The sequence below is a fragment of the Archocentrus centrarchus genome, chromosome 21 (genome assembly GCF_007364275.1).
Source record: "Archocentrus centrarchus isolate MPI-CPG fArcCen1 chromosome 21, fArcCen1, whole genome shotgun sequence".
NCBI classification, from domain to species: Eukaryota; Metazoa; Chordata; class Actinopteri; order Cichliformes; family Cichlidae; genus Archocentrus; species Archocentrus centrarchus.
Genome location: NC_044366.1, coordinates 8,060,895 through 8,076,117, shown reverse-complemented (window position 1 = coordinate 8,076,117; position 15,223 = coordinate 8,060,895). Strand labels below are relative to the sequence as shown.

General features: G+C 38.7%; 2 protein-coding genes across 2 annotated transcripts in view; both read left to right on the top strand.

The window, feature by feature from the left end:
* Positions 1-5,350: 5,350 nt before the first annotated feature.
* Positions 5,351-6,274, top strand: LOC115800322 (olfactory receptor 2AT4-like). Its single transcript, XM_030757601.1, has one exon. It carries the CDS (start codon positions 5,351-5,353, stop codon positions 6,272-6,274), a length of 924 nt encoding a protein of 307 aa, XP_030613461.1.
* A 5,628-nt stretch (positions 6,275-11,902) lies between these two features.
* The window catches only part of adarb1b (adenosine deaminase RNA specific B1b), a 138,288-nt gene continuing 134,967 nt past the window's right edge, over positions 11,903-15,223 (top strand). Inside the window, exon 1 of the mRNA XM_030757600.1 lies at positions 11,903-12,118. The gene's annotated coding sequence lies outside the window, so the exon portion shown is untranslated. The remainder of the gene's footprint in view (positions 12,119-15,223) is intronic.

Genomic DNA, 15,223 nt, shown 5'->3' with positions numbered 1-15,223 from the left:
ACATACGCTCCCTCAGCTTTCCTTTTATATATCTCATCTAGCCTAAGCTGCAACTCATCAAGTTCAGCTTTTTCATTGGTATCCAGGGAATCAACAGCTTTTGAAGACAGAAAAGTGATTTTTTTAACTACTTCGTTCTCCTCTGAAGTTCTCTTTTTAGCTAAATCACTGGAGTATTTCCTGAGAAATTTTGAAATATCATATTTTAACAGTTCCCAGTTAAGAATGAAGGCATTTTCCTTTGAGGCTTTGTTCCAGAAATAAGGCTTTCTAATTTTAAGCAAACCTCTTTGTATTTAAGAATGCTGCTATAGAGTTTTTACCCACAAGCCATCCGTCTGCTCAACTCTGAGCCCTAACTGGACCATTATTGCACAATGTAAATATTATAATTTATAAAAGTGTGTATAGTGTATAGTATATAGAGTATAGTGTATAGTGTGAATTACTTTTTTTATTTTTATTCTTCTTATTTATATGTGTGTGTATATATGGTTGCAGGTACAAAATACATTTCACTGCATTGTACTGTGTATAACTGTGCATGTGACAAATAAACACTATCTTAATCTTAATCTTAATCTTAATCTTAATTAAGCTTCCAGTAAGAAGACCTAAAATGATTAGAGCCATGTGTTAAAGGAATACAGATACAAATGGCTTTAAGGTCAGATAGAGGTGAAGGGAGAATGTTTACAACCCCATTACATAACTCTTTAGAAATGAGCCAATAATCAATCCTTGATTGGCTTGAAAAAGATTTATTGGACCAAGTATATTCTTTTTGAAATGGATGGGTTTCCCTCCAGATGTCAATTAAACCATGTCTTTCAATGAAAAGGATTAGATAATTATCATGAGAGCTGTTGTCTTTTCTTGGAGGCCACCTATCATTAAGATTGCTCAGAACCATATTAAAATCTCCTCCAATCATAACATAAGAATTTGGATATTTAGGTAAATACTGTAATAAGCGGTCCTCAATTTTGTCTATAAGAACAGAGTTCTCCTGGCTATTATTGAAACCATAAATATTTACCAAAATTAGCATACGATTTGCTGTTTCCACCACAAGTATTGCATAGTGGCCCTCTTTATGACATTCTGAGATTATTACATTACCATTAAAACGGTTTTTGAGAATACACACACCAGCTGAGCGCTCAGTACCATGGGACATCCAGACATCTGATCCCCACTAAGACCTCCAGAAATTAGTATCTTGAGAAGTGGAATGGGTTTCTTGAAGAAAGCAAAAGTCTGTGTTTTGTTGTTTACAGTAAAGAAATATGGCTTTGCGTTTTAAATGATTTCTAAGACCTCTCGCATTTAAAGAAATAATGCCCTCTGGTTATTATTGGCTCTGGAAAACCAATATCATTGCCCGTTAGCTGGCCGTGTCCTGTCCTCCGGGATGTAGTGCATTTTATATGAAAGGCTAGACCCTCCCATTTTGATTGACACCTCATTCTGCCAATCATATTAAGAAATGGGTTTTCCAGAGCCAATAATAACCAGGGGGTATCACGTAGCTTTTCGGTTGATTTTGGTGCAGCCAGTTACATGATTGGCCGAACGAGGTGTCAATCAAAATAGGAGGATCTAGTCTGCCATATAAAGTGCACCGCATCCGTGCCGCTTACGGGACGAGGTTGTCCGTTGCCGAAATCCTCCATCTCTGAGGGGAGAGAAGGTAGAGACTTAAGGCTGCAGCATAGCACGAACAGTTCAGAAACAATTTGAAATGAGAGAAAAAAAAAAGCAATTTATTAATTGATTAAGTTGTGTTTTAGACTGCTTATTGCTAGCGGATCTATTCAGACCCAAAGTACAGCCGTGACCGGTTCTGAATGAGGGCTTTACAGCAGACAGCCGCTCCAACTTTTGCCGGTACTGCGCAGAATCTTTTAGTGGTAGGCAGTACCGGACTGTACCGGCTAACTTTCACCCCTGAGAGTAACACATTACTCTAGTCTGACTACTTTTTTCGTTAACGAGTAATCTAATGCGTTAATCAGATTACATTTACTCATCCAAGTCACTGTGCATTACTATTTCAGTCATTTTCCTTAGTAAAAACATATATTTTCTTCTTGGGTCTCGGGGAGTGGCGTCTGGCCGACAATTCAGTCCCGTTTTCAGCATGAGGACAACAATAGCACACAGCCACACAAATGTAACAATGGAGGGAGGAGCAAGATGCGTGTTTATTAGCTAGGAAACTAGGAAACTAAGATAAATAATGAAAACCAAAACAAACTAGGACACAACAAAATTCAGTGTAAACAGAACTATACACAAAATGCTGGGCACACACCCCAGGACCATGACGCTGTTTGTTTTTGTGTTTTTTTTGCAGGTGGAGTAGTTGATGACCAGAGTGTGTTTTTCTGCTTATGACCTGTCCTTTTATTCTTGCCTTTTCTCCTATTTTCCCCTGTTTTCTTTTTCTCTCTGTATCTTTTTTTTTTCTTTCTCTCTCTTCCTGCCTATCAGCTCTGGTATTGCTGTATTGCACATGTACTCCTGAGTAATAATAAAATAAAATCAAATAAAGCCTGTAGCTATAGAGAGTTTATAGAGGTCATCTTGGAAAAGCAAATGCTTTTGGCACAACAGTACATTCAGATCATGATTCTGATTGCAAAAGCTGCTGGAAAGGACGGGTTATTAAAAAATGTTGCTGAATTTCAAACATTATCTCCTATAATAATGAACTTGGAATGATCAGATTTAGTGAAAAAAAAGAGAAGACAGTTTCATAGAAAACGGAACATGACTGCTCCCTTTATTTCTTCATGATTATGTGGTTATTAACAGATATATAGCACTCCCTGCTGGCAAACTGAGTCAGTATTGACTAGACACAATATTGAAATTGTTTCAAGTCAATACTTGGCATTTCCTCTTTGTCTTCTTTGTTATTTATTTCATTTTAACATAAATCTTTGCTACATTAGCACATGTCAAAAAGTCTTTTTCAACTTTTCAAATGATTCTCATGCTTAAATGACTGCTCCCACCTCAATTTACGTCAACATTAACACAGTTTTACATGAAATAAAGTATATCTTTTGATCCGTCAGTATTGTTTCTTTTTTTTAATTATAGAATAAATTAGTTTATTTTTTTTAAAGAATCTTGACACAGTGTCCACATCATTTTTGTCCTATTTGTGCTCTGATGTTAATCTCCATCTAGTCATTCTGATAACTGGATATTTCAGTTGCATACTACATGATCTGGTTTAATCTCAGCAAGAGACCTTGCTGCTCGCTGAATCACTGTCTTCTTCTGATTCGAGTCTGTCCTTGTACGGTCCATTGAGGGTACTGACTAAAGAATAATATACTTGAATTCAAAGAGGCAAGACAATATATTCCCATCCCTGTTATACTACCCTGGATACCTTTTAGATGAAGAAGAGATTGAACTATTAGGAATTAAATTTTTTAAATCCTTACAGGGTCTCAGTTATTCTGTCTTGTTACAAAAGACAAACTGTTGAGTTTAGCAAGCGCCGGTATCTATTTTTAAATCACTCTTCAAAACTTTCTTTCTTTCTTTTCTGTTTTTTTCCCTCTACCATTTATTACGCCAGCCAAGGAACTGATGTTTATCGTAGCATTTGGATGCATTTTAATCTGATTGTAAACATAATAGCTCAAAATGTTATTAATGAATTCTGGCAAAATTTTGCAGGGGTGTAGAATGGGGTCATATTAGCAACATTTAGGAATTGATACTGGTATTTGGGGATTCTAAATATCAATTTTAGCTGTGTTCCGCTTGCGCTCCAGTCAGCTGCCTCCAGAGTCCCACAGGCCTACCAAGTCCAATAAGACTCCTTCTTCAGCTTGATGGCTCCCTTCACCACCAGTGACCACCATCTGGTTTGGGGATTACCACCATGACACGCACCAATCACCTTGCAGCCACAGCCATGAGCAGCAGCCTCAGCAATGGAGTTGTCCATTTGGACTCAGTTTCCTCAGCCTCCCTCAGAATGCTGTCAAAGTTCTGCTGGAGGTGGGAGCTGAAGATCTCACGGACTGGGGCCTCTCCAGCGCACCCTCACAATACGTTTAGATGCGCCAGGTCTGCCCACCATCCTCCCCCACCACCTAAACCAACTCACCACCGTGTGGTGATCAGTTGACAGCTCAGCTCCTCTCTTCACCTGAGTGTCCAGAACATACGGCTGCAGATCTGGTGATAAAATTACAAAATCCATCATCGACCTGTCACCTAGGGTGTCCTGGTGCCACATGGACTTATGGACATGCTTATGTTCGAACATGGTGTTTGTTATGGACAAACTGTGGTTTGCACAGAAGTCCAATAACAAAACATCATTCAGGTGCAGACCAGGCAGGCCATTCCTCCCAATCACACGCCTCCAGGTCTCACTGTCATTGTCCACGTGAGCATGGAAGTCTCCCAGTAGGATGATGGAGTCACTGGATGGAGAACCCTCAAGCACCCTGCTCAGCGACTCCAAGAAGGGTGGGTACTCTGAACTGTCATTTGGTGCAAACAGCAGTCAGGACCCATTCCCTGGCCCAAGGGTGCAGGGAAGCAACACTCTCGTCCACTGGTGAAAACTCACCAGTGGACGAGGGCAAGCCGAGGGGATGCAAGAACACCCACCCCACCTTTTTAAACTTATCAAAAATATTTAGTTTCAAACACTGCAACTTGCATTAAATTCTTAAAAAGAAACTTATAACCAACAGAAAAGTCAAATGAAAATGGTTTCTATAAGGAGATTTAAGCAATAACCAACCACCAGGGACAGATTTTCTTTAATTGGTGTAAACAATCAAATGGTATCATAAAGAAAACATATTGTTCAAGTGCTGAAAATATTTGGACATAAAAGGCCTGGGGGGGATTTGTTATATTTTATGTTTTATATTAGTACTCTAATATTCTAGGGTGTTTACCTTACAATATAAAGTGCCTTGAGGTGACTGTTGTGAATTGGTGCTATATGAGTAAAAGTGACTTGAAATGAATTGAATTACACTGCAACATACTAAATCCCCTGTGATTATGCAAGGCATTTATTTGAAGTACTGAACATGTCTGAACATGAAAGCGCTTTTTAAAAATTGTTTGATATTTATTTGAATTTTTCAAGTCCCTGTGAGATTTGTGTTGCTATGTTATATATTTAGTACATGCAACATATATAATCCCCTGTGATTTTCCAAAGCAGTGAGTCTACATTCCAGATCATTGATTGGCTGGTTTGAAATCCCAGCTCACATGTTACTGTAGTCTACACAAGATAGAGAAGAGGGGCCAGACACAGTCAGGGACTGACTACACTTAAGTCTCAACCATTATGAATAACATTTCTGCAATATCAATGTTTTTTCTATCAGGTTTCAATGAAACAGTGAACTACAGGTTTATTCTGTTTTTTCTCAGTTTTCTGTGTTACTGCATCATTTGCCTGGTGAATATTTCTCTAATTGTGACCATCATCTTGGACAGCAACCTCCATGAACCTATGTATATTCTGCTCTGTGCTTTTTGCATGAATGGACTTTATGGGACAACAGGTTTCTACCCCAGATTTCTCTGGGATCTCCTCTCTGATATTTGTGTTATCTCATATTACAGTTGCCTTATTCAGGCTCAGGTAGTTTATTCTTTTGCCTGTGGTGAACTGTCAATTCTTGCACTCATGGCATATGACAGGTATGTGGCTATATGTCAACCTCTGAAGTACCACTTTATTATGTCAAAGCAAAGAGTCATTAAGTTAGTGTGTTTTTCTTGGTTGACAACTTTCTGGATTATGGCCATAAATCATTTTCTGACATCTAGATTGATGTTATGCAGCCCATATATTTCCAGACTCTTCTGTTTGAACTGGAGTATTGTGCAACTTGCTTGTTTTCCAGCAGAAACTACAATTAATGGCATATTTGCGAACATTACAATAATTATTTATTTCCTCCATAGTGTTTTTATAGTTTGGTCCTATATGTATATCATTAAAACATGTGTCAATTCTATCGAAAACAGAGCAAAGTTCATGCAAACATGTGTCCCACATCTAGTCTCATTATTTACTTTTGCTGTGACTATACTCTTGGATGTCATAAGTATGCGACTTGGTTCAAAAGAGTTACCTCAAACCCTTCAAAACTTTGTGTCAATAGAGTTTCTTGTGATACCTCCTATTATGAATCCTCTTATGTATGGCTTCAAACTGACCAAAATTCGGAAAAGAATTCGTGTTATTTTAAAAATGAAGTGACTTTTGTGTTACTTGGTGAGGACACTCCATCACTCCATTCATTTTCTTCTACTTATGCACAGTTAAACATTGGAATATTTCCCATATTGAAAAAACGCTTATAAATTCAAATCTGTGTTTTATTCTAAGTTGTAGTCTGAAATGCTGTCTTATAAAATTAATACACAACCACAAACATGTGAAGCCATTTTCCATAATTCTGCATTATTTCCTGTAGTTTTGAAGGCACACTCCTATATGGACAGATATTATATGATCTTATATGAAAGATTTCAGTTCATCAGTGTTCACTCTGACTTTGACATTTCTTCTGTTTTGTCTTATTTAACAGTTATTTACACATTTGAAGAGTTTTTTCTTCATATTGAAATAGCCACTAAACCTGTTTTTTGTTTTTTTTTTACTTCTGCGCAGTCAAACGTGCAAGTGATTTTATTGTCTCCTTAACAAACACTCATACAGTTGCATGACTTTTAGATGATATAGCAAGTTTTAGCCACAGCTCATCGTTATGTCTTACAGGTTTGAAGGCAAACTATTGTCTGGTTGGTTGAAATGTTTTATATTTTTCACTTTATCGCTGTTCAAAGTTTTTTTATCTTTCTTCTCTGGCCTTTTTCTTGTTTGTATTTAACAGTTATTGACTCAAGAGCTTTTTTACTCTTCTATTGCCCACAGTTACTGCTACATATTTAAATTGATATTCATAAGTAAGTAACATTATAATAGAAATACTGAAACACACTGTTTACCACTTCAAGGAAACTGGTTTAAATCTGTGCCAGAAATCTAAGGTGAACATTGTGTCACGTCTGTGCTTTTATTTTGAAGTTTTCAGGAAGTAACTAATCTGAGTGACGGTATGAATGTGTAATGATTTTTTTGGTCATTTTTCTGAGAATTTAATTGATTAAATTACATAATAAAGCCAGCTATAAGTTTCACTTCGGTATACATCAGTACAGAAAAAACTGTGTAAAACCATTGAACACAGTTTTAACAATAATCATGGGTTAAAAAGTAATTGGACTCATACAATTCATACATAAAATTCATGGACTCATACAATTAGCCCCACCATACTCTGGTGGGGCTGTGTAGCTAGACTGCTCTTGCACAGCTCTGTATACATTCATGCTGCGGTTTCACACACACTTAAGCTGCTGTCATTTACACAGGTCACTGCTGTGGCACCACGGGTCTCAACCATCACTCCACATCCTAAACTGTAATGCTATTTTTATTATTTATTAGTGGTTAATAGTGTTTATGTTTTTATATATATATTTTTTTCTTTATATTATTGTTACATATATTTATAATTTTTTTTAATTACTTGAATGTAATAACTATTACATGGGCAACACTGGGACCTGAGAACAGAATTTCAATAAAGAATAAAGAATCCTTGAATCCCTTGAATCCTTGAACAAGGGAAGTCAAACAAATGAACATATTTCATTGCTCTGTAGTTGATTGTTGTCTGGTGTACTTGGCCCACAGACATCACCAGACTCTTCATCTCTAATCTGGTGACGCTCATCTGGCTTTTGTGGGATCTGTTTTCCTTTAGACCCCATAAGACCCCTTTAGTCCATTCCCCACAAACTTTGCCAGTCAACAATAATTACCATTCATTTTAAATCATTTGAGGATTTCAGGTCAGCTGTGTGAATCAGATGTGATTTTAATGTGGTCTGGTGCACACCACTGCATTTCCATCCATCCATTTTCTTCCGCTTATCCTTTTCAGGGTCACGGGGCGGCTGGAGCCTATCCCAGCTGCCATAGCAGGGCTAACACAGAGAGAGACAGACAGCCATTCACACATGGGCAATTTAGAATTACAAATTAACCTAACTAAACCTAAAACAATGAACCCAAATGAAAATCCTTATTTTACCCCTCTGTGTGTAAGATTAGCAGATGAACCATTTTCTGCAGCATGAATCTCTTTTCTGCAGCAATGTTGCATTTTACTGTCAAATTCTTTGATGTTCTTTGTAGACTTTTAGCACCACTGCATCATCATCATCATCATCATCATCATCATCTGATCAGAGGAGCCTGCACTCTTGTGCAGAAGACTCATACGACCCATCCCCATTTATGTGAGCGCGCACAGAGCCTGAAGCAGAGAGCCCGGCTTAACAGACAAAGGTGGTGACCAATTTTATGATAGAGCAATCCAGTTAAATGATATGATGTTCTTTAAAAAGAATTGAATCAGTCTATGAAAAGGTTTGAAACACTCCCCTACAACAGACTGAAATTTCATTTGCTGGTGCAGCATCAGCAGTAAGGCTGCAGATGACTTTTGGGTAATATTTAAAACAATTGCAGTTATGGAGCTGAAAATTGCTTTTCTTTCACTGCTCCCTTGGTCATTACACTCCCTTCTCCATTGTGGGAGCTTTTCTTCTTTTGAGTGCTTTTATATGCTAATTAGTAGGTGCAAGCCCCTCTTATGTAACATTCACAAGAAGAGTAATCTCAAGAGACTTTATATTATAAGATAAAGAACAAACAGTATCACATAGAAATCTCCTATGAGCAAACACTTGGTGGCATTCCAGCAGCACCAGGCCCAGGGATGGGGTGTGGCAGGAAAAACAGATATATATATATAGCCTTTATTTGTCCAGTTAAAAGTCTCACTGAGGTTAAAAAGAGACCTGGCCAGTCTACTACTTATGTGGTTTCCCACATTCTGTGCTCCAGTCATCAGCTGCATCAGTGAACACTGCATCTGCTTTCAATATGTCATTCACAGTGGCTGTAATTTAATGTGAGTGCTTTACCTCAGTGTGCCATCCTTGTGTAATTCTGCATTGCAGGTTGTTTGGAGTTTGGTGCTTTGTTTGCTTTATGTTAAATGCTCGCAAGTGGTTCAGGTGCTGTAACCTAATTTATTGTTAATGTTTTTGAAAGTTAGAGACTCTCTTTTCTCCCTGGAGACTGGCCAGGTGTTAGATTAATACTCCCCGCTAAAATAACATTTACCACACTGAAGGAGTTGCATTTAGTAGAAATTAAGTTTAGTTGTGCTATTCTCTGCTGTACCTCTGAGTTTCTATATGTATTTTTTTTTTTTTTTTTGCTATTTTGAATTTAAATTAAAAAAATATAAAGTTGGGGGCTTCTGACTAGAACTCCCTATTTTTGTTTTATTTCTTTGAGGCGAGTTGCATTCACCATCCCTTGTTTTCTTCAGTGTGAACGGAGCTTATTGTTTGAAATGCTGCCAGTTATAAACACTGGATCAGTAATATTCCTTGCCTTTTCTCCCAGTGAATTAGGTGTGAACACTTTGCTTGGCAAAGCCTGAGGCTGATGAGCTGTCAAAAGTCCTGTGTTACTTTTCTGGACATTATTTGATGGTCCTGGGCAATAGCTCTCAAAGCTTTCTGAAGGTCTTTCAAAGTTTTTCTTTGGACATCAGCTGCTTTTTCACTCGTTTTCAGTAGAGGTCCTTGTACCTGAACATTTTCAAAGAATTGTTTTTTGATTGTTAACACTGACCTATGAATCATTCAAACATTAAAAAAAGGCACCCAGCACGTAACACAGTGGTGTGTCTGCACATAACAGGCAGTTTAGCAAAGAACCAATTTTAAATGTACTTTGTTACTAGCAGCCTGTTTCAAAACACAACATACTTTGTTCCCATTTCGTTAGCTGAATCTATGAAAAATGCCAAAGATAACACAGTTTGACAAGCAAATTGTATTTTTGCACTAACAACAAGATTCTCAAAGAGCTATTAGCCAAAAACAGCATATCTTAAAGATTTTGAGGAAACTGGACAAGGGTCTCAGTGGAAGGGTGGCTGTCAGAAAGCTATTCTTAAGGAACAGAAACAGAGAGAAGAGGCTGAGGTATGCCACATTACAGAAGAACTGGACTAAAAATCAGTGGCAACGGGTCTTATGGAGTGATGAGTCCAAATTTGACATTTTTGGTTCAAATCCTTGTCAATATGTATGGAGGAGGTCAGGAGAGAGGTACAACAGAGTATCATATAGGAACAAACTCAAAAAACAGGGTTAAAGCTGCACTCAAACAACCACGAGGGATGAGGGAGGACACGACAATGAACTAAGGCAAACTAAGGGAATAAATACACAAGGTGATGAGGGCAAACAGGAGACACCTGGCAGTACAGCTGAACCAAACTGAAAAACCAAGACAAAGGGTGTAAAACTAAATATAAAGCACAAGAGACAAAAGACTAGCAAAGTAAAACAGGAAGTGACTAAAAACAAGAACCAAAACAATGACTTGATGCTGAGAACACAATGGAAAATAAACTCAGGGAATTAAGTATAATATACCAAAGAAAATGGAACCAAGACTGAGAATAAAATTATAAAGAGAAAAATAAGCTAAAACTCAAAATGGCCAGAACTCATAACAGACTAGGCAGAAAGATACAAAAGTAGAAATCTAAACCATAAGCAAACTAAGAAGCAAACTGAAGATATTTAACAATCTGTAAAATATGGTGGAGCCTCTGTCCTGGTTTGGGGCTACATTTCAGCCTATGGGGTTGGGGGTCTTGTCAAAATTGATGGAATTATGAATGCCGAAAAATACCATCAGATTTTGATCCACCATGCAATACAATCTGGAAAGATCTGATTGGTTTCAGCATCATTTTTCAGCATGACAGTGATCCCATTTAAAAACTCACCACTTGGAGGCAGTGTTTTACTAGTGGGTGTTATTGAGATGATTTTGGATGCAGGTTGGTGTTCTTTAACTACCTTCATTTTTAGCCCTACCACATGTACTCAAGAAGCTTTCTTTGCCTTTTGCAGGACAACATTGTAAATAAGAATGAGTACATGTGTTTTAATGGCTTGCTGGTAAAAAATATAGGTTACACTGCCTTGCTGCACCTTCTTGTGGTACAAAGTGGTATTACATAAAATGCAGTCCAGCCCTAGCGTTCAGCTTCACTTGCTATGCCTTCGACACCATACATAGACTTTTTGGGAAATCAAGTCAAAGCGGTTGCTTGTTCTCATTCTGTTGGTAGCTTTAGTTCATTTTGTAAGGTTATAAATTATTTTTAAAACACTTGAAATTATATGAAAAAGCTCCTTTCAAAGTGAACCTAAAAGTTGACCTTTTAAAATGGACTTTTTAAATATTCTGGCATTTCTTAGATAAATAACAGGAATATTGCCTAAATGCTTCAACACCTTCATTATTTATCTATTTATATTTCTTGTATTGTTTTAGATTTGGAAGGGGGGGGGGGTGATATTTTGAATTTGAAAACATGCAAAGAGTCCAAGAATAAAAATATGAATTTGGAAATTTGCACTATAAGTCCCATTTAAGTGCTTTATGTATACTAGGTGTCAGACTAAATCACTAAATTTTAAATGCCTTCAAAATCAGCAATTACTGAAAGCGACGTCTGTGACCGCCCTACATTATTAGTTTTCACCATGTTTACTCTAGATGGGTTTTGTGGGACTTCATATTTTATTTTGAAAACACCGAGCGGAAGCTAATTATGGTAAAGGTAACTTCACGGACCTCTGAGGGGGGTAGGACATCCCTGACCGACCTGCACCGACTCCGCACCGCTCAGCGGCAGTAATGCAGCATTTCCTTCCCCAGCCACGGCAAAACATGAAGCAGAAGAAGGAGGCCGACGGCAGGCTGTGAACACTGCAGTACATGCGACCGTACAACCGCTCTCAGCCTGTGCTCGTTTTTCTTCCACAGCGGCGACGACGCGGAGGAGAACGAGGCATCTGTGTTTGGGTTCGGAGTGGCGGACAAGATTTAAACGTATCCTGAATTCACAACTTTACGTTCAGGCCATCAGTAAGTAGCCCTTTACGTGCCATTTGGGGTCTGCAGTGGATGAAACATGCTAATGTGATTTGGGTTCCGGTTGTGTTTATATAATATTAGGCTGGTAATCCTCCGGAGCGGCGCAGACGTCAGGACTCACCGGTCAGAATTACATGAATAATTACCCTGAATATGCACCTTTTAAATAAACGTGTAAGCGTTTTAAATTCACCTTGCTGTCACGGCTGTTATCATGCCTCAGCTTTACCCTGTCAGCGGTGCCTGTGAAGGTCTGCTCAGGGGACTGCATCATGCACAATTAACAGTGATACCGTACTACAAAGCCTGTGCCTGCTGCAGCACGCTGAACTGTTACGTTATGCAGGTGTGTTTTTAAATTCGCTCCTGTCCAGAAGGAAAACATGCAATGCGATGTGCTCACAGCGCAAGGTGGAAGCGCTTCTTTTCAGCCTTGCTGCCTTGTAGAAGTCATTTATGAGTGAAAGTGTACTAACTGTATCAGAGGCGAAGCGTAACAAGGATTCAGGCCGGGAATTTGACTTAATCTGAGGCCACTGCCCCTCACCACCACCCCCCCCCCCCCACCCCCCCCCCAACAGACTAATGCACTTTGTACATTAGTCTGCTTTTGTCAGTTTTTTGTCAAATAATTTACTTAAAGTATGACTGAAGGAATGTGCAGAGAAGGTGTGTAACCATAAGTTATGAGAAGCCTGCAAATACAACGTTTGCACAATAATTAATCATATTATTGGTGTTATTAACCTGACATTAATAATTTATTTTTCTTAAATATCATGCATTTACACGTGACAATTTACTAGCCTTTTGTTTGTTTACTTTCAGTTTATGTGAGAGGAAAATGCCCAGATTACAAAAACAAAAAAACCTGAATCTGAATATTGCACATGGCTACAATGGCAAAACTCAGCAGGAGCACACCGGTCATAAATATGTGGTTGTACAAGGTCACAGACACAAAACAGTTGGCCATTTGCTCTTAAAAGTAGCTCAGAAATGCAAATTGTTATGTTACATTCAAGCAAAAGTATACAAAAATCTCCAAAACTGAACATAAGCTATAATAATTTAAATGTGAAAAAGACAGTTTCCACAGGACTCTGTGATTCAGTAGCTTGTAGAACCACCTTTAGCAGCAGTAACTTTTAAGTAATCCTTTTCTGTATGACTTTATCAGTCTCTCGCATCATTGTGGAGGAATTTTGGTCCGCTCTTCTTTACAGCGTTGCTTTAGTTCATGCGGTCATTCGTTTATGCACAGCTCTCTAAAGGTCCTGCCTCAGCATTTCAGTCGGTTTGAGGTCTGGACTTTGTCTGGGGCCATTGCAACACGTCGATCCCTTTCTTTCTCAGCCATAGATTTTTCTGATGTGTTTGGGATCGTTATGGTGTTTGACGACCCAGTTTGGGCCAAGCTTTATCTGTCGGACAGATGGCCTCACATTTGACTCTAGAATACTTCGGTATACAGAGGAGTTGATGGTCCACTCAGCAAGCTGCTCAGGGTCTGTGGCTGCAAAAGCACAAATCATGACCCCTCCACCACAATGCTTGTCAGTTGGTATGAGGTGTTTGGTTTTCACTAAATGTAGTGCTGTGCATTAAGACCACACATCTCCACTTTGGGCTCATCTGTCCAAAGGATGTTGTTCCAGAAATCTTGTTGTTTGTTCAGATGCAGCTTTGCAAACCTAAGCCGCACTGCCATGTGCTTTTTAGAGAGAACAGGCATCGCCCTGGCAACCGTTATAAATAAGCCACACTCATTCGATGTTTTTCTAATTTTACTGTCATGAACTTTAACATTTAACACGCTAACTGAGGCTTGTAGAGTCTGAAACATAGCTTTGTCTGACCTTGGATTGAATTTGCTGGGACATCCACTCATCTTCTGCTTTTACAGAGGTGCTCACATTTGGTGATTATCAGTTAATCAAGTCCATTTGATTAGCAGACCTCACTGCTTCTCACCCTCTTAATTGAAAGCAGTAAAGGGTGCACTTAGTTTTAACGTGACTGCACAGAGTCTTATGTAAACTTTCTTTTTCACACAGCTGCGTGCGTTTCTGCAGGTTTCAGCTGACTTCTTTGACTGACCTGTCCCTGCACTGCAACTCAAGCTGCATTTTCCTCTTTTATCGTCTCTCCTCCACCTATCCCTGTCTTCTTACTATGCATTCCATCAGGCCACTTAATTGTTATTGACAGAGGAGCAGTTAGACATGTGCCTTGCTGAGAGACACTGCACGAGTGCGCTGCGCACTTGATCGGCAGTGCATTAGCTGTTGCAAAAGTATGGTGGAGCATATACTCTTACAGGCTCGAGCACGAGAGTCACACCTGATGTGTCCATGAAACGTGAATTTAGAAGTCTTTTCATTACATTGTGATGACTACAGCAATGATACATGGCTGCCTCAGTGCCTTATGTGTGATTTTTTTTTTTTTTTTAATTTGCGCTCTTATGCTGCAGTTTGAGTTGTGTTATATACGTGACACTACTATTTAATGTCGATTAAAGCCAGATGGGTGATTAAAAGATTGCAGATTTTGATGTTATTATACCAGCATAAACTTTTATTTTCTATAAACATCGCTCTGCTGTTTGAAAGTAAGTTAGTCCTGCTGTTCTGTGAGTTTGCCTTTAAGGCATCATTTTCATGCACAGTTTAAGTGGACTCTGTTGTAACTGTCATCTGTCAGCAAAGGCAGAAGAGGCTACTCAGACATGTAGAGAGACAAGAGTACCCCTCAACAGTTGTTTGTGTACGTGCTTGTTTTCATATGTCACCACGGCAATCGAAGACAGTCTGGGTAGGTGTATGGTTTGCGGCCATGTTCATTCATATAAAACAAACATGTTTTCCATTCCTAAATGCATATTAGTGGTGTATTGTGAGATTTGTCTTGAATGACGCACAGTTTCCTTTTCAACAGTGCAGCACAAGTGGGATTATTTCAGAGAGCAGTAATGCAGTAGAAGCATGTTGCTGACAAACACTTGTTTTCAATTAAATGAACTACATGGCATCTGTTTGCAGCTCCGTGAGACGAGCAACTTTGCTGATTTGCTGAGTTAAAGTGAGTAAGTGA